The sequence below is a fragment of the Pimephales promelas genome, chromosome 7 (assembly GCF_988280905.1).
Source record: "Pimephales promelas chromosome 7, fPimPro1.hap1.1, whole genome shotgun sequence".
In the NCBI taxonomy this organism is placed as follows: domain Eukaryota; kingdom Metazoa; phylum Chordata; class Actinopteri; order Cypriniformes; family Leuciscidae; genus Pimephales; species Pimephales promelas.
Genome location: NC_142775.1, coordinates 10,606,662 through 10,626,352, shown reverse-complemented (window position 1 = coordinate 10,626,352; position 19,691 = coordinate 10,606,662). Strand labels below are relative to the sequence as shown.

At 41.5% G+C, this 19,691-nt stretch overlaps 1 protein-coding gene across 1 annotated transcript in view; it reads right to left on the bottom strand.

Annotated features, from left to right (window-relative positions):
• Nucleotides 1-18,121, bottom strand: part of ttn.1 (titin, tandem duplicate 1) — a 156,072-nt gene extending 137,951 nt beyond the window's left edge. The window contains exons 1-31 of the mRNA XM_089133043.1: nt 18,031-18,121; nt 17,521-17,724; nt 17,139-17,426; nt 16,967-17,055; nt 16,680-16,888; nt 16,185-16,443; nt 14,482-14,547; nt 14,087-14,345; nt 13,919-13,994; nt 13,614-13,832; nt 13,221-13,363; nt 12,952-13,139; nt 8,448-8,678; nt 8,049-8,284; nt 7,719-7,927; nt 7,467-7,631; nt 7,182-7,350; nt 4,717-6,419; nt 4,339-4,620; nt 3,968-4,234; nt 3,555-3,827; nt 3,182-3,445; nt 2,825-3,085; nt 2,477-2,737; nt 2,130-2,393; nt 1,770-2,030; nt 1,433-1,693; nt 1,082-1,342; nt 864-1,005; nt 517-685; nt 193-421 (exon numbers count right to left, since the gene is read on the bottom strand). Coding sequence (XP_088989169.1) covers nt 193-421; nt 517-685; nt 864-1,005; nt 1,082-1,342; nt 1,433-1,693; nt 1,770-2,030; nt 2,130-2,393; nt 2,477-2,737; nt 2,825-3,085; nt 3,182-3,445; nt 3,555-3,827; nt 3,968-4,234; nt 4,339-4,620; nt 4,717-6,419; nt 7,182-7,350; nt 7,467-7,631; nt 7,719-7,927; nt 8,049-8,284; nt 8,448-8,678; nt 12,952-13,139; nt 13,221-13,363; nt 13,614-13,832; nt 13,919-13,994; nt 14,087-14,345; nt 14,482-14,547; nt 16,185-16,443; nt 16,680-16,888; nt 16,967-17,055; nt 17,139-17,426; nt 17,521-17,724; nt 18,031-18,121 — 7,999 coding nt within the window. The remainder of the gene's footprint in view (nt 1-192; nt 422-516; nt 686-863; nt 1,006-1,081; nt 1,343-1,432; nt 1,694-1,769; nt 2,031-2,129; nt 2,394-2,476; nt 2,738-2,824; nt 3,086-3,181; nt 3,446-3,554; nt 3,828-3,967; nt 4,235-4,338; nt 4,621-4,716; nt 6,420-7,181; nt 7,351-7,466; nt 7,632-7,718; nt 7,928-8,048; nt 8,285-8,447; nt 8,679-12,951; nt 13,140-13,220; nt 13,364-13,613; nt 13,833-13,918; nt 13,995-14,086; nt 14,346-14,481; nt 14,548-16,184; nt 16,444-16,679; nt 16,889-16,966; nt 17,056-17,138; nt 17,427-17,520; nt 17,725-18,030) is intronic.
• Nucleotides 18,122-19,691: the final 1,570 nt, after the last annotated feature.

The window sequence follows — 19,691 nt, the reverse complement described above, 5'->3', positions numbered from 1 at the left end:
AATGCTATAGAATATTTCTTGATATGAACAATCTCAAAGTAAAAAGAGGTGTCAAAGTCTGATTTTGTGGTGGCTTACTATTTTTATTTCACTTACTATTTCACACTTTTGAATGGCAGTGTAAAATTTGTAAGCAAAATAATCTGAACATTTATTTAAATATATTTATAGATATCTGAACTGTACACTCACTCTGGACATGTAGATTGACTGTGCTCCTGTTCTTTCCTGCTATGAATGTATATTCTCCAGCATCACTTCTGTAAGTCTCAGTGATTGTCAAGCGATGTGTCTTTCTAACGGTCACATAGTTAAAGCGCTCCTCAAAAGATTGAATTTCAACACCATTTTTCAGCCAGCGACCTTCAATTTCATCCTCGTTAACTTCAAACTCAAATGTAGCCCTCTGTTTCTCAACCACCTGAAAAGCATGAAAAAAAAAGTAAAAAAGTGATCTCACCATGACACACAGATAATGTTTTAACATGTGACTGTAATAAGACAAAGGATAGTTACAGTGATGTCCTTCTCAGCAGGCTCAGAGATGTGGACATCCTTGCCCTCCACTATGAGGTTTGCCTTGGAAACACTTGCACCAGCAACCACAGAGAACTCTCCGGCATCCGACATGCGAACTGACTGGATCATCAAACGCTGCAGGAATTTGTCAGTGGTGGCTTTGAACCTAAAAAAAGGAAGTTACATATTATGGACACAGTAGAGATCTTTAGACTGCAAATAATAATAATAATAATTAATAATAATATTAATAATATTTTTTTTTGTTTTGACCTTGTTGTTTTTTTCTTGTTTTTGTAGTTGATTTATCTGTAGAGTTAATTACTTTAAAACTGAAGCCATACCTGTCAGACAACTCAAACTCCTGCCCATCCTTCATCCACATTACAGGGATGTTGGGTTCAGAAAGCTCACATTCAAATATAGTCGTCTTCTTCTCAGTTACCTTTACATCTTTAATGTGCTTGGTGAATTCAATCACACGAGCTGGAGAACACAGATTTTTGTTAGCCAATCTACTAGATTGCATTAAGGCAGCTGTCAATAGAAAAACAAAACTAACCATCAACAAAGAGTTTTGCAGATGTTTCAGCAGATCCAGCCACAAACTTGTACTCTCCACTATCCCCAAAGTGAACATTTCGAATAGTGAGAGAGTGGGTGAACTGCTTGCAGCGAGTTTGGCATCTATCACTGGATCTTATTTCTACTCCATTCTTCAGCCATTTGTAGGTGATGCTTTCATAGTTGACGGTAACCTCAAATGTAACAGTGTCTTTTTCTTTAGCATTGATGTCCTGAAGCATGGATGTGATCAGAATTGCTGAAAGATTTGAAATTGCATTTGTGAATAAGCTGTTTATAGTAACTTTATATTTCTTTTAAGTTTAAAGACAGCATACAGATTACTCACATTTTACAGTCAGGGTAGCGGAGACTTTGTCATTTCCACACACAAATGTGTATTCTGAAACGTCCTCCTGGCTGGCATTCATGACTTTCAGCTGATGAAGTTTGCCCTGCACCACAATTCCAAACTTCTCGCTCATCTCAATCTCAACTCCATTTTTCAGCCAGGTGGATGGAACATTGAAATGTGAAACTTCACACTCGAACGTGGCCACATGGGTTTCTGGAACCTCAATGTTCTTCAGAGGTTTTGTGACTCTCAAATCTGAATATACGCAATATGTGAAAGTTAAAATGTATTTAGAAGGCACATTTAAGGTGAAAAAAATTCAGATACTTACATTCAACATGAAGATGAGCACTGCAGTGCAGATGCCCAACCACAGCAATGTATTCTCCTGCCAAGTGACCTTCAACACTCTGAATGACAAGTTTGTGGGCTTTCCGCTCAGACAGTATTTTAATATTTGAGGTCGGCTTGAGCTCCTGGTTGTTGAACATCCACTTAACTGGAATGTCATCATGGGACAAACTCAGCTCAAATGATGCCGTTGCCCCCAGCAGTGATGTCACATCCTTTAATTTTTTCACAATTTTGATAGCTATAAAAGATATTTAAAGGTATTGAAATGCATCTAATAACAGCAGACAGATTTAAATAACTGTATACTTGACAGATAATTAATAACATAAAAACATACTTTCAACATTTAGTCTGGCATTAGCAGACAGTTTTCCAAGTTTGAAACCATAGACTGATTCATCTTGGGAATTGCAGTTCTTGATTTTCAAGGTGTGAACCATGCCATCAACTGTTATCTCAAATTTATCACTTGGATGAATCTCAACACCATTCTTGATCCACTGGGATCCTTTCACATCTAAATGGGTGAGTTCAAGACTGAATACTGCCTCCTGGGTCTCAGTAACGGTTTGGTTCTTCATTGTCTTCCTGATTTTAACAGCTTGGATAAAAAAATACATATAAATAACTTCTAACAGAATGGATAACATAATTTGCAGTAAACTATAGCATCACAAAATTTACCTTCAACCTTCAAGTTGCCAGATGTCTTGGAGTTTGCCACCTGGTAGGTGTACTCTCCAACATCCTGTGGCCTGGTGATGCAGATGACAAGGCGTCTAACAGCACCTTTATTTTCACTTATGATATTATCGTTGAAGTCAATGGGGTGGCCATCTTTGAGCCATTTGCCTTCCGTAGTAGGGTTAGCAACTTCACACTCCAGCTCAGCAGTTTGGGATTCTGCTACAGTCAAATCATAGAGTGGCCTGTTTATAGCACCACCTAATGAAGAAATAAAAAAATGCCCACGTTGTGCATGGCAAAATAGTAGGTACTTATATTTTAAAAACAATTTGAAACTCTACATACCTGATACAATAAGCCTTGCTCTAGATTCCTTCTCACCAGCCATAAACATGTACTCTCCTTCCTCATCCTTCATGGCATTCAAAACAGTGAGGCTATAGTGTGTACCTTTGCCCTCTATCTTGTACTTTGGACCTGCTTTTAAAGGCTGACCCTTGAAAGTCCAGAGAGCATCAATGCCAGGATGAGATACCTCCACTTTAAAGGTGACATTCTGGGTCTCTGTGCAAACGCAGTCCTCCATGTGCTGAACAATAGATACAGCTATAAAACACAATGAACAATGGCATCATTATTGACTCTTTTAAAACAATTAAAACCGGAAGGAAATATATTGGAACAATTTTAAGTGACACTCACGCTGGACAGAAAGTTTACAGGTTGAGTCTACTTTGCCAGCAATCAGTTTATATTGTCCTTCATCTGATGCATATGTCCTGTTAATTGCCAGTCTCTGTTTGGCTCCTTTGACAACCATCTGGACTCTATCACTTGCTGTCACCAGCTTGTCATTTTGGAACCATTTTACTGAAGTTATATCAGGAGCCGAGATTTTAGCCTCAAGGACAGATTTAGTGCCTTCTACTGTGGAAATGTCTTTTAATGGTGACAAGAAGCCAATTGCTGGAAAAGAAACAACATAATTGATAAAACAGCCTCTTTTCTCATGAAAATGGAAATCAATGTTTGAGAACTCATTGAACATTCATTTATGGTTAATAAGATGGCTTACTTTGAACTGTTAGCTTTCCCTTTGTAGAAATGTCCTGAACAGGAACAACAAAAGAGTATATTCCTGCATCACCCTTATTGGCGTCCTCAATGAGAAGCTTATGGGTGACTTTGTCAATAACCATGTGAATCTTATTGGAAGCAGAGATGGCTTGACCATTCATCATCCATGTGCCCTCCACATTCTCCTGAGAGAATCGCACCTCAAATTGGGCAATATCACCCTCACAGATTGTCAGGTCAGAAAGACCTTGCATCAGAGTCACAGGGCGCACTAGAGTGAATCAGAAATATTTAAATATGATTTAAATGACTTTTAATTATAGCAGACAACTAAAATGAATTTTAATAGAAAAGTCCACAGCTTATAAAAAGCACTTTTAAATAATTCAATCCTAGTTTACGCATTCTCACCTGTCATCTTAAGGGAGGCACTTGTCTTAAGATCCCCCACTTTGAAAGTGTATTTTCCTTGGTCCTGCTTCTTAACATCTTTCACAGAAAGACTATGACGACCACGACGTGCAGACACAACATATTTAAGGCTAGGAGTGATTTCTTTGCTCTCAAAATACCAGGTGCCTTCAGCATCCTCACGGGACAAAATACACTCAAACTCTCCAGAGTACGTCTCAGGTACTTCTGTATTCTCAAGGTTCTTTACAATTTCAAGTGGTGCACCTGTACAAGACATCAAATTGTACATTTCACCAAATAATGAAATGCTCAAAACTATTAAACACAGTTGGATGAGAAGATAAAACTATTGCAAGTGTTGTACTAACCTTCAACATAAAGTGAGGCGCTGGTTCTTATGTGGTCATCGTCAACAACCACACAACTGTACTCAGCTTCGTCCTTCATAGAAATCATCAGCACTGACAGGAAGTGCACCTTTCTGTCAGAGTGCATTCTGTATTTGTCACCTGAGAAAATTTCTGCATTGTTCTTCATCCACTTGACCTTAACAAATGGCTCATTTGTCTCACATTCAAAGGTCATCATGGTGTCCTTTTCTTTAGCATACTGATCTTCTAGAAGTTGTGTAAAAGAGACAACTTGTTTGCCTAAAAGAAAAGTGAAAGAACAATGACTCGAGATAACTTTTACCATTTATGGTACTGATAATATGCAAACAGCAACTAGTAGGATTTTATTTTTACCTTGAACCAGCAGGAAAGCATGGCTTGAGGTCTCTCCAGCAATGTTCATGGCTTTGACCATTACACTTGCTGAGTCCTCAGCTAAGACATTTTTTATCACTAATTCACAGACATGGTCTTCTGGCCAATACCAGTAAACCCGGTCTGAGTTTTCCAATAAGATACCATTCTTGAACCACTGACATTCTGGATCTGGTTTACCGGTGACTCTACAACGGAAGTGTACTTCATCTCCCAGGCCAACTGTCTGGCTCTGGATTCGTTCGATGATCTTTGGAGCCTCCATGCTTGGAGAGAGCACAATCTTATCTGGCTTGACTTTGGGAATGGTGAGTTTACTCTCCTCTTCTTTTTTCTTCTCAGCATCAAGCCCTAGTTCTTTGTTGCGATGAAGAAGCTCTTCTTTCCTTTTCTTTAGCATACCCTCATAAGACTCATCCTTCTTGCGGGACTTCAGATCTACGGCAGTTATTGCTTCATAGTAGCCTTCTTGGGTCCTACGCTTGAATTTGCTTCTCAGTTCTTCTGTTTCTTCTGTTGATTTCTCATGGATCACTCTCTCGGTTTTCCTCAGTTTAACCACCTCCTTTGGTTCTTTAGAGGTTACAGATGGTTTCTCTGCTTTGACAACCTCAAATGAGACTCTACCATGCTCTTGTGATGGTGCAGGAACAGGAGCCTTGATCTCAGGAGCACGGCGCAGGATTGACCTGAAGTCCTCCTTTTGCTGAATCTCAAATTTCACAAGATGCTCGGTAACACCTTCAGGGTTTTCAGCCACAACTTTGACATCACCTGAATCATATGACTTGGTGTCTACGATTTCCAGGTAGTGAATACCATCAAATTGAATTCTAAATCGTTTACTCTTGCGGATGAGCAGTCCATTGAGGTACCAGTTGACTTTTGGTGTAGGGTAGCCTGTCACCCTACAGCGAAATTTGGCTGATTCTCCCTCCATAACTCTTAATGGCTCTGGAAGTAGCACAATCTCTGGCTTAGTCTTCTCAAAGTTATCATCTCCACTAACTCCAGAGGGGCCACCCTCATGGGCAATACGCTCTATTTCATCTATTATTTGACCTCGCCTTCCCTCTGGCAACTGTGTTTCCTCAACAAGGTTTTTCTCATCTTTAACAATTAATGTAGCAGAGGTCTGGTCAACTCCAAATTTGTTGGTGGCTCTGCATGTAATGACACCACTATCTCTGGAATAAGCAGCTTCATAGTCAAGACTGCAGTAGCCAAACTCATTGACCATGCGTAGTCTGTTAGCAGCTGCCAACGGTTTTCCATCGTGCAGCCACTCAACATTCATGGTCGGGTCACCAATAGGGGTCAGTCTGCACTCAAAGTGTGCAGGTCCAAATCGCTTCAGCCTGACTGAGGTAAGCTTCTTTTTGAAGAGAGGCTTCTGTTGCTTCTCCTTATCATAGAGGTCACCATCTTCCCATTGTTCTTGACCATAGCGAAGATGTAGTGGCTCTAACTCTGGTGCAGCAATTTCTTTGGCCTTGTAGGTTCCCTTGGGAATTACAAGCTTTTTCTCAGGCTGATGCAGTACTGCATCCACATCAATATTAACTCTGCAACGTGTGGTATCTCTGCCAGCTTTGTTGATAGCTGTAGCAGTGTACCATGCGCTATCAGATCCTGTACTTGATGGAATCTTGAAATGAGCTTCTCCTTTACCCCCCTCAATCCTAATAAACAAATAAATTCAGTTAATTCAAATATAGAAGGGCTTTATATGTATGCATATATATATATATATATATATATATATATATTAGGGGTGTAACGATACACGTATTCGTATCGAACCATACAGTACGAGGCTTTCGGTTCGGTTTTCGGTACGCATTTTTGAACCGAACGGTTCGTTGGACCATTTTTCCTGCCGACCAAAATTTTGTTGTTTCAAATGCGCGTTACGCATGGCAAGCGCGATCATAATGTAAGAGATGCTGGCGTGACCACAAATCCAACATCAAATGGCAAATGTCATGGCTATAATCCTTTCAAGTAACATCACATCGGTTTTATTTTGACATTATGAATACATTCGCTGCCCTGAAATGTTAATCTGAACTAAAATAAACCTTTGCTTATAACTACTACAATATTACATTTCATTTTGTCCAAGGAGCTGTTTTGTTTTATATGCTCCTCAGAAAAGTCAAGTAGCCTATGGCTCCATCATTGCTCAAAGTTAAAAAAAAAGTTTTAGTTTAGTTAGTTTTAATAAAAATATAATTTAAAAAAAATAAATCAAGGAAATTTCTCTGCCATCTTTTTTCCAGTAGGCTTATTGGAAACGTACCAAACCGTATCGAACCGAACAGTGAATTTTGTGAACCGTTACATATATATAAACATACATATCATCACAGGGACCAACATTATGATCGTTTACTTGAATTTACTTAAACCAATAGGCTATATTTTCATGACTGAAAACGTACCTGATATGTGGGTGTTTATGTGGGGAGATTATGTCACTGTTCTTCAGCCAAACAATGTCAGGAAGGGGGTTGCCAATAGCTTTAACAGCTAGCTCAACCAAAGTACCCTCTTTAACGCTGATGTTTCTTAGCTTCTCAACAAACTGTGGTCTCACCAAGTTTTCCTTGGCTGAAAATGATAACAACGTAAACCGAATATTTCATTACAAATAATTAATGCAGTTGGCCTGAAGTCATTCAAAAATGTATTTTATAAATTAATTATTAGTGTATATAATGCCATACCTTCAACAGTGAGAGTCATAGATACAGATGTTTTTCCAGCTCTGTTCTGAGCAACAACTGTCCACTCTCCAGAGTCCTGAGGCATGGCAGGAACCACAATCATTGATTGAGTTCCATCCTCCTTTACCACAATCTTGTGGGTGTAGTCATTGACTACCTGCTGTCCTGTAATGAAAAAAGAATGGTTGTCATGGTATGGTAATAAAATAATTGTCACTGTTATAAAATCTCCTATGGATGCAGATCACTAACCATTGTGGAACCAGTAAGTTTCAGGCATGGGTCTTCCAACAACTTTCAGATCAAATCTTGCAGTCTGTCCCTCAGAGCACTTAAAGGAAGAGGGCTTTTGTACAAACACTGGCTTGTAGAGTCTTTCTAGCTGGGCCTCATCTGTCTCATCAAGTCTTCGGGAAGGTGATCGACCTGGAGAACAACTTGTGGAGCGTGGTGATGTGGACCTGAAAATTGCAACATTTTTAATATCTCAATCCAATAACATTTGTATTAAAATATTGTGTAATTTGCTATGGCGATATTACAAACTATGTAATTTTCTTAGATTGATTAGTCAAAACCTACCTAATTCTTTGAACTCCTCCTGGCTGAGGAAGCGTTGTTTGTGTTACAACAGGCTCCACATCCATCTTTCCAGAGCTGACAGCATTCCCCTTTATGTTACTGATCAAAGCAGTGTAGACACCCTTATCTTCAGCCAGAACTGTAGGAAGACGTAGACTGGCTCTACCATCTAGCAGAACCTCTATCTGATAACGGCCTCCATGTTTGATGCGCTTGCCATCTTTGTACCAGGTTATCTAATAATTATAAAAAAAACAAAAAAATCCAGTCCTCTAATTTGATTGGACATGTACTGAGGATTTTCAGTACAATTGTGCTTGTTTGTAATTGTTAAAAAAAATTATACTAGCTTAGTTGATTGAATGTTGAATGTATGTAAACATAACGATTTAATCTTACCTTAGGGAGAGGGGTTCCTGTCATTCTGCAATGGAAAGTTGCACTCATTCCCTCCCTGAGTCTGTAACTTTTAACTGGAGTATTAAAAACAGGAGAAATAGCTTCATGTTCAGAAACACTCATATCCATCTGCTCCCCATCCTCTGTCACCAACTCCTGGTAGGTAATCTTGAGTAGGTGGAACTCAATTTCTTGGATGAATCTTTGCTCCAAGTTAGATATTTGGAACTCCTGTGAAATATCACTGTAAGGTTCATGCTCACACTTTGTAAATGCAGAAGTTAATTTTTAGGACTTATAATGTTAAAAAATATTTAAAAACGACTGTAACCCTTGTTCCCTGAGAAGGGAACGAGAACTGCGTCAAAGTGACACTTTGGGGGGAACGCCCCTCAGCGTAGCGTTTCTGAAGCATGAATGAAACTAAGCCAATCTCCGATTGGATCAACGTGATGACGTGATGTGTGACGACACATAGGCGGAAGCATATATAAGGAACCGGCACACACAACATGTCAGCTTCTGTGATGAAGCAAGCGCTCCCAGGCAGGGGAAGGCGTGGCCACGAGGCACAGTTCTCGTTCCCTTCTCAGGGAACAAGGGTTACAGTCGTAACCCGAGGATGTTCCCTATCGAGGGAACTCAAATTGCGTCAAAGTGACACTTTGGGGGAACGAGTACCCACTACACCACAACGCGCCCTGCCTGTCCTGGTGTGAAGCTGCTCACAGGCACACTCAGGACGCGAGCACACGAGAGCCGGGTGTCGACGGAATGTCTAAGCTGTAAAACCTAATGAAGGTATGTGGGGTAGCCCATCCAGCTGCATCGCTGGGCCTTCCCTGCGAGAAGGGCCCTAGAGGATGCTATGCCTCTAGTGGAATGGGCCCTCACAGCCAAAGGTGAAGGCATACTGCGCACCTGATAAGCTGTGGAAATCGCATTGACAATCCAGTTGCTGATGGTTTGTTTTGAGGCCGGAAGCCCCTTTTTGGGCGACCCGAAACACACCAGCAACTGGTCCACCTTCCGCCATGAAGAGGACCTCTGAATATATATCCTTAGTGCTCTGACAGGGCAGAGCCTATGTAGTCTCTCCTCATCTGTCGTCAGGTGAGGTGGAGGATGAAATGCCTGCAGAACCGTAGGCCGTACCACATTAGATGGCACCTTAGGCAGATAGCCAGGCCTAGGGTGAAGGATGGCCTTAATGTTGCCTGGAGCAAACTCCAGGCACTCGTTAGATATAGAGAGCGCCTGAAGATCTCCCACCCTCCTCAGAGAAGTGATGGCCAACAGAAAAGCGACCTTCAGCGTTAGGTTCTTGGCCTCAGCCGACTCCAGTGGCTCGAAGGGGGCCTCAGCCAACCCTTCTAGAACTACTGCCAGGTCCCAAGAGGGAACCCTGGTACGAGCCGCAGGTCTCATCCTCCAAGCCCCACGGAGGAAACGTACGATCAATTGGTGTCTCCCCAGAGATCCATCACCCAACGGAGCGTGGAAAGCCGCAATGGCAGCCACGTACACCTTGAGTGTGGACAGGGTAAGACCAGAGGAGAAGCGATCTTGGAGGAACTCCAGCACTGAAGCCACTGGGCAGTTAACTGGGTCAACCTCACACCTCCTACACCAATCAATAAACACATTCCACTTTAAACCATACAGTTTCCTCGTGGAGGGAGCTCTAGAGCTGAGTATGGTCTCCACTACTCCAGCTGACAGGCCAGCCTCTAGGTACTGTGCCCCCTCAGGGACCAGACCCACAATTTCCATAGCTCTGGCCGAGGGTGAAATATTGAGCCCCCCGCCTGTGTCAGCAGGTCCCTCCTGAGGGGAATCTCCCATGGAGGGCCGTCTAGGAGCAATATTATGTCCGAGAACCATACTTGGGCCGGCCACAACGGGGCTACCAACAGTAGACTGATCCCGTCGCGACGGACCCTCTCCAGAACTCCCGGGAGCAGAGCGATCGGGGGAAATGCATACAAACGCAGCCTCGGCCACGTCTGTACCATAGCATCCAGCCCCAGCGGGGCTGGAGGGGTGAGGGAAAACCACAGCGGACAGTGGGTCGTCTCTCGAGACGCAAACAGGTCCACTTCCACTGGGCCAAACCTCTGACATATCGACTCCACCGCCTTAGGGTGAAGTCTCCATTCCCCGGGCCTCAGCCCCTGTCTCGACAGGACGTCTGCTCCCTGATTTAGACTTCCCGGGATGTATGTTGCTCTCAGAGACAACAGTTTCCCCTGGGACCACAGGAGGATCTGATGCGCCAATCTGCATAGAGGGTGAGACCTCAGGCCCCCCTCATGGTTTATATAGGCCACCACTGACATGCTGTCTGACCTCACGAGGACGTGGTGACCTCTGAGGTCCGGCAGGAAGCTCCTCAGAGCCCGGGAGACCGCCAACATTTCCAGGCAGTTTATGTGCCAGGAGGAATGATGGTCCTGCCATAGACCTGTCGTGAAGCGGCCGTCCATGACCGTTGAGCACCCTGGAGCCTCAGAGGTGCTAGAGCTACATCCATACATTTGGTGAATGTGCGGGGAGAGAGAGCTAGGCCGAACGGAAGAACCCGATATTGGTACGCTTCGCCCCCAAAAGCGAACCTCAGGAACTTTGGTTCTGGAACTGTGGGATGGAAGGATGGATATATGAAAATATGCATCCTTTAGATCTATCGTGACAAACCCATCCCCTGATTGGATCTGACTCACGATCATGGGAATAGTGAGCATCTTGAACCTGAATCTCCTCAGAGAGCGGTTCAGATATCTGAGATCTATGATCGGACGCAACCCCCCATCTTTTTTGGGAACTATAAAGTAGCGGCTGTAAAACCCGGACTCCCTGTCTAGTGGAGGAATATGCTCTATAGCCCCCTTTGCCAGCAGGGAGTTTACTTCCTTGTTCCAATACCCGACCCTGCGCCGGGTTGACTACAGTCCAGACCACCCCGTTGAATCTGGGTGGGTGGAACCCGAACTGCAGCCTGTACCCGTATTGTATCGTGCGCAGCACCCACGGGGAAATATTCGCTAGATTTTTCCATGCATCGAAATATTTCACCAAGGGAACCAGGCTCTAGAGCCTGGTTTCGGGTATTAATCGGGATTCGTTCTCGACCGCCTGAAACGGATCCCCGGCAGGACTGGACCGAAAACGATTCTCGATGGGCGAATGCAATCGCTGCCCGTCCACAGGCTCGTGGGGCGGACAAAGCAGCTTGCGATCGCTGGAAACCGATGCGTCCCGAAACGTACTCGACGACGGGAGAACAACATCGATTTCCTGCGGGCTCCGCGAGCCCTGCTAGGACCTCTTAGATGTTTTCTTAGCCTGCAGGACGGCCCTCAGGTTGGTGACTCGGAGAGACCAATCAGCGACCTTCCTCAACTCCGCCACATCCTCCGGAGTTGGTCCCTCGCCCTCATCAATATCCTTAAGAAGGTCGGCCTGGTACGCTTGGAAAAGCGCCATGGTGTGAAGACTCGCACCAGCCCGACCCGCAGCCAAATATGCCCTGCCCACCAGTGAAGATGTTTCTCTGCATGGCTTGGTGGGCAGCACCGGGGCTTTAAAGAATGATGCCGACTCAGTTGATAAATAATTAGCCAAAGGCTGTTCAACCCGCGGCATCATCCCATAACCATTCTCTCATGCCCCCATGATATTGCTATATTTTAACACAGTAGGATTGGAAACACGAGAAGAATGGGGTTTCTTCCACGATTTACACACCTCAGTATGCAAATCGGGAAAAAACGGTAAGTCCCGATGATGAGGTTGTTCCCTGTGCTGCAGGAAGCGCTCATCTAATTTGCTTTTAACTTGCACTTCCTGCTTTTCTTGTGGCCAATCGATCTTTAAATGAGCCACTGCACGGGAAACAACCTCTACCAGATCCTCATATGCGGGGACACGGGGTGGCGAGTCATCCCCGAAGTCCCTGCCCCCTTCGATGCTGAGCACGTCCACCTCCTCGGAAGCAGACAGCTCAAGCATCGTATCCTCGACTCGTGCAGAAGAAGCAGCCGAGCGGGCTTCTGCGCGAGGCTCGAGGACATCGGAACTGTCCGATGAATCCCGAGAAGGTGCCTCAGCAGCCTCGGGATCCCCAGATAGATCCATTTACGAGCCCCATGAAGAGCGTCACCGCACTGCCTCGGCGGACGCGGGTCCCGCACCACGGGGCTCACGAGGCTGACCCTTTTTAGAGGGAGATTCACTTTGCTTAGACAGACAAACAATAAATAAGACTGACAGTCACAGAGAGCGCTTAGCTGAAGAACAGAAAGCTGACATGTTGTGTGTGCCGGTTCCTTATATATGCTTCCGCCTATGTGTCGTCACATATCACGTCATCACGTTGATCCAATCGGAGATTGGCTTAGTTTCGTTCATGCTTCAGAGACGCTACGCTGAGGGGCGTTCCCCCCAAAGTGTCACTTAGTGTTACAGTTTGATTTCCCTCGATAGGGAACACATCGTTTCATACCTGCTCTGAAATGAAGGACTGCATCATCTGGGTTTGTTGAGCCATCCTCCTTTGAATGAGCATCTGCTCTTTCTCAGTTACAGTCTCAACAACAGCAGGTATGTCAGCCACTTTTGGCTCCTCTATAATAGTAGTTACTTCTGTCTTGAATGTCTCTACTTGTTTCTTCACATACAGCTCATATGCCTCTGTAAAATGCCAAAAAAAACACTATAAACAATTGATCTGAAATGTTATTGCATTTTATAATACTCACCCCAAAAACCAACCTTCATCAAGCAGCATGGCTGATGCAGAGATCTCTCCAAGTGGGTTCCTAGCAAAGATGGTGTACTCTCCTGCATCATCCGCAAATGTCATGGAGATCTCAAGCTTGCATGCTCCTGTGTCCTTATTATAGGCTACTCTGTACCTAGAGGATATATGAGTTAGAGTTTATTTCCTATTAATATATTTAGTTCATAGTTCACATGAAACTGAACTCAAACAGAAGACAATACATAAAAATACTTCGCAAACTAAGTCGCAATAGAGATAAAACCAGCACAAAAATCATTTGTTTGTCTGCTAATTCATTATTAAGCAGTCTAAATACTTTTTATTCACATTAATGAAAAAGTATGGCAATATTTTACAAAATATTTGTACAGTATAAACCATACCTGTATCCAGTAGTAAGTGGAATTCCACTTTTCTTCCAGTAAATATGAGGCTTGGGGCTTCCTCCAACTTGGCAATCAAAGATTATGCTGTCGCCCTCCACAAGCTTTTGCACGGTGGGCTTCTTCACAAAGAAAGGGGCAACACCTGCTCCACCTTCCATATGCTCAGAGACTGCACTTATTTCAGACATTTTCTCCTCTTTTGCTTCAACTGTAACCCTATTTGTGAAATACCAAGGACTCAGATTGCAAATTCTTATATTGTTTAATATAATTTTATACCACAAAGGAGTCTATTAACTCACCATCTATCCTGAGCAGACATTTCAATGTGTTCAGCAACAGTAGAGAAATCCTCTCGGCTTTCAATGTCTTCTGAGACTGAAAATTAAAAATTAGTCCGTAAATGCACGGATCATTTTGTTTCAAGCCAAGTCATATTTCGTGGTCTATTTTATGATTCATGATCTTACCTTTGACAAGCAGGTAGCAGGAGGTGCTGATAGTTCCAGCCTCACTGGTAGCAGTGCAAGTGAAGCGGCCACTGTCTTCAGCAAAGGCCTCACGGATCACCAAACAAGCATAGCTGCTTTCATAAGTAATCTGGAAGTCAATGGAGTGCTCAATTCTGTAATCTTCTCTGAACCACATAATAGCTGGGGTGGGGTGGCCTGAAATCTGGCACTCCAGAGTGACAGACTCTCCTTCCGTAACAGTCACATTCTTTAAACCCTGGCCAAAGTAAAAAACAGAATTTCAAAATCTAAGTAAATATTTGAACCTTGCAAGAGATCTTAACCTTTTAATTTAAATTAAATGTTTACTCTGTGTTGTACACATTCATGTGTACAAGTGCTCATTTACTCACAGCCACAATAGTTGGCGGCATCACTGGCTCTTTTGTTAGGGATGGGATTGCTGCAGTCTCAACAATCTAAATTGCAAAAAATAAAAAAATAAAATGAAAATGTATTATTACATAATTATTATTATTTTATTATCTTTCTGCTTCAATTTTTCAAGCATGAGTGGTTGAGATGGAAAACCAAATACAAATCAGAAGATTGTAACAGTAAAATATAAATGGTTTAAGATGAATGATTAATGGGTAAAAGAGGAAAAATGGTTAAAGAGAATAATTCCTCAGCGAAGCAAGTGAGATCTGTACAGGACTGGTTGTGTTCATAACGGTCAAAAGGCAGGGGGCGAAATTGTAAGTGGAATAATTCGAGATGATTTCAGTCAGATTAACTATATAAATCTACACAACATACCTGTGTGTCCCAAGCTACCTCCACAAGATTGTGCAATCCCCCCTGTTTTGCAGCTATCATAAACTGTATTATTATAACAAAATATAAATTCAACCTGAATTGCAATTAATTAAAATTTAGTATATTACCTAAGATATCCTAATGATCAATGTGAGGTTGAATCCTAATTTTAAAGTCAACGAGTATTTAGTATGTTCACTGGTAAAATAGCTTCAGCAAACAGTGTCCAATTCTTGGCACACTTTTTTATCATTCTATTATAAGACCATCACATGACACAAGCTATCTTTAGAGCTCAGCAACTGTGTACATCCATCACAGTCAGCTTATATACACAAAATAACTCAGTCTCACTGTTTGGTCAAACGCTCAATTACCTTTACCTGCCTTACTGACAAAGCAGGACATTTTAGTTATCTGATCCATATTTATGCACATATAGTTTGTGTTTAGATCATATATTTTTGCTGACTAAAAAGTTGGTGCTATAATATATTTATTGAAGGATTCACTGTTTGTCTGTCACTGTGCATGCTTACCTCTATTCAAGAGATTCAAAACAAAGATGATTAATACATTTCTGTGAGTACTAAACCTTTTAAAAACACAACTGCTCGACTTCTAGAAACAATTAGGCCTGTAGGCATAATCACTTTTCTCACTTTAAGAGCAAGAAGCAGAAAATATTGTGCACAGAGAATGAACACAAACTTTGACAATGGACAAAAAAACATTAGACGTACTATCTTTCTAATAAAAGTAATGTAATTTCAGTAATGTGGTTTCATAGTGTGGAGCAAATTTATTCAGATGGAAGAAAACATTTATTAACATGTGTATGTCCAGTTGATATATTAAATCAGTTAAATTACATTAAAACAGTTCAAAATTTCTAAATGAAGTGTGATTATTTAAGGAGTGACAACTGAAAAATGGTGTGAAAACAATCACACTTCCCCCCACTGCCTCTGAAGTGGATTCCGTTGCACTTTAGGTAATGGTAATCTCAATAATGTGTGTTGTCTCCTTTTCAACTCAGTCTGTTTGCACTAGACAATGAATTATCGTAAATACCTCCAAATGGCCTTTTGTCAGTGACCACACACATATTGCTACACTTTTATTGTTTATTTCAAAATATATATTTAAGCACTTCTTTTTTTCTAATTAGAATGTTTTGATTATTCATTACTTTAAAATAAATTCCAAGTAATGAATAGTTTTTCTTTCATATTATCACAAAGACAGAATGTTTCATTTTACCCACTAGAGGTCATAGTAGCAAAAATAGACCTACTTCTTTGACAGCAACTCCACTGGCTTGTTGCTGCATAGCAAAAGAACCTTCCCATTGCTGCTCCTTATGGACAAATGTGGAGGAGGTCTGAACATATGAGGCCCCAGTAGTCATGCTGGTATAGCTGGACTCTCCCACATACCCCTCCTGCTTCCAAGGAGGTAGAACATCTGCAGCCTGTGCGACTTGCTTGTGTATAGTCATTGGAGACTTCACTGGTCTGATAGGGGACACAGACAGTCTTGAAGGGGAAGCAGGCCTAAAATAAAACAGGAAAAAAAGATGTTTAATGTATCATAAAATAAACAGAACACTGATTCATCTTTACACTTATATTTTCATAAGTGTGGGTGAGGGAACAAATTACTTTCCATTATATAGCAATCATTTTCACTATTGATTTTAGTTCAGTTATCTGCAATATGTGCACTCGAAAAAGGTGTTTGTAAAAAGATATTACTACTGAGTAGTAATGATTTTGAAAATATACTTCACCTGTGAGGTGTGTGAATGGGGGCTTTAACAGGCCTCACAGGAGAGGGTGACTGATGGCGCGTAGCTGCAACCTTTGACACCCCTGTTGGTGGGGTTGGGGACTTGGAAGTCGGCTTTGGTGGCACACGAGGTGGTGTCTTGTGAGCCAAATCAGCATCCTCCATTTCCATTTCCATCATGGCTGTGGACTCAAACGAGGCCTCCATTCTCTGTGAAGGACAAATAACAGAGTTAACATGGTATTTTGCTGTCAGCCAAATGTGTAATTCTGTCCGAATGTTAAATACCTTTTCAACTCTAGCCTGGCGAGTCTGTGAAATCTGAGAAGTTGAAACAAAAGTCTTGGTCTTCTTTGCAGGCACTGCAACCTCCTCACCTGACATTAAAAAAGGAAATATTTAAAGAACACACCATATTACAAAAATGTCAAATTATTTCATTACGCAGTGAAAATCAAACCTTGAACCAGAAGTTCAGCTGTAGAAGTAGTACGTCCACTGCTGTTAGAAGCACTGACAGAATACGTTCCAGAATCTTCAGGGAAGGCCTCAGCAATCAACAAACTGTAAAGGTCTCCATCTTGAACAATCTGAAAGTCAGCAGAGCTCTGAATCTCAGCTCCCTCTCTGTAGAACTTCACCACAGGTGCAGGGATTCCTGTAACTCGAACATCCAGTCTCACTTGGCTCCCTTGTCTCACAGTCATACTCTGTAGTCTTTGAATGATGTTTGGTGGCGCAGTTTCGGCTTTGAGGCAAGCAAAGAAATAGTTTTATCTTTGTTTGACATAAAAAGTGACTGGCAGAAAAGTACAAAAGTTGTTTCAAAAGTGATGGCTTACCTGTAACCAGCAGTTCAGCTGTGCTAGTGGCTTGTCCAGCGCCATTGGTAGCTCTCACAGAAAATCTTCCGCTGTGTGCGGCTGTCACGGCGGGGATCATCAGAACAGCGCGGCCATCGCTGAACGAGATCTGAGCGCCGGGCAGAGCGGCAGCAGTAAGAACCTGGCCATCACGAAACCAGCTCACCTCTGGAACTGGATTACCTATAGAAAAATATCGGAGGAAATTATTAATAAGCTATTCTAGAATAGTATTTCTCAAATATTTTTCAAATATCACACCATAGCCTCATCAGCAAGGCTCAAGTTCCCCTTCATCAATACCTTCATCAATACCAAAACAGCATTGTGTTAATTTTAACTCATATTATTGGATGTAATTTCTTTTTTGCAGGTATCAAATTTTTATTTAAAATTTGGGTTAACAAAGGTGGGGTTAAAATAGTCAAATCTAAATCTTTCCAGTTAGGGTTAGGGTTCCAGTTTCCTAATGACCTGACCAGTCCTTACCACTAACTTGAGCTTCGAACGTTGCAGCACTACCCTCAAGTGCCACAACGCTCTGAAGCGGCTGTGTAAATGTTGGAGCTTGTGTTGACATGATGGAAGGCGCCCTAGAAAAGAACAGAATAGAGTAGTGAATACCATATTATAGCCAGATAATTGTTGAATTCCCAATGAATCAATTAGAAATACAACAGCATTACTGTCTGTTACATGACAAACTGGAAGGGCTATTTTTAGCTGTAAAAGAAATGAACTGACTAATCACTAACACCCCCACCGACACCTGGCCATCAGCAGCTTGTCATTTGTGAGAACTGTGAACGGTGAAGCTGTTGAGTGTCAGGTCAAGCACCCAATTGAAAATGTTAGAAATGTGTTAAACAGCAACTGTGAGCTGTAAGATAAGGCTAATAAAAATACAACAACTAAAAAGTAATCGACTAAACTATTTCAACATTAAACATTTGGCATAATAGGATCTTGTAGCCAATGTTTCAAATTATCATTGGCTTACAAAAGAAAATAGGACTTAATTTGGGAGCTTTAGGTGACCTTTTTCTTATAACATCTGACATGCAATGTTAAAAAAAGAAATCATATAAGCAGCAAAATAGTTTGCATTCTTGTAGTTTCAAAGCACAAATGTAGGCCTGTGTGGGCACATTTCATTTAAAAATATCAAACAAGTATAGTTTGTAAATGTAGAGGTAAAATAGCCTAATATGAAGACATTTAATATATATCTTTATATTATGTGCAAATAAAAGATATTTAAGATAAAATATATATCTTAATAAAAAAATGTCAAGCTTCTGAAAGTTGGTCATCAAACAGCCATGAGGATTTAGTGCTTTAAATGAAAAACTTCATCTCTAAATATATCTGTTTCAAATAGCTTCATTGTACAGATATTTCCCATACATAATACAATATTATTCATCTTTAGTCTGTGTGATCTTGTATAAAACTAAGACAACATGATATTTGATCAACAATGTTAATTTGATATTAAAAACGATATATTGGATTATATTAAACCATAATGGTGTTAAATGACTCAGCTGAAATGAAAATGGACTCAGTTGAAATTGTTAAAGAAAGAAAGAAAGAAATAAGCCTGCATCATAAGCCTAATGCAGAAAACCAACAGGTAAGTGCGGACACACATTGTCCCTTAATATGACTCACAATCACAGTCAAAAGATTTGTGTAATAAATATCAATAATAGACAGAAAATGCCAATACAATTTTAATTCAGACTAAATGGCATCATGTATGAAGACTGATATTCAGTATGACAGAAATGGCAGTCTCCAAAAATAATCTGTCCCTTGTTTGATTGACAGTCACCATGTGGCACATAGCTGGAGGTGCAACTGATATCTCTGCTGCTGATTCCCTTAAAAAGACATCATGGCCCAGCTAGGTCACCACTCTAATGCTATCACAGGCTATTCTTGGCTATTCCAAAATCAACATTTAATAACCTTGAGATTCATTATGTTTTATAATATTCTTGAGAAGTAACACATTTTGACACTATCTCGTCACCCTTCTAAAACCTCAAACAAATAACACATTATAAGCCACAGCACTGTTATTTTGCTTTAAAAAGGTGTCCAAGCATGCATCATTGTAGCTTATAGAAAGACTTGCTTTAATG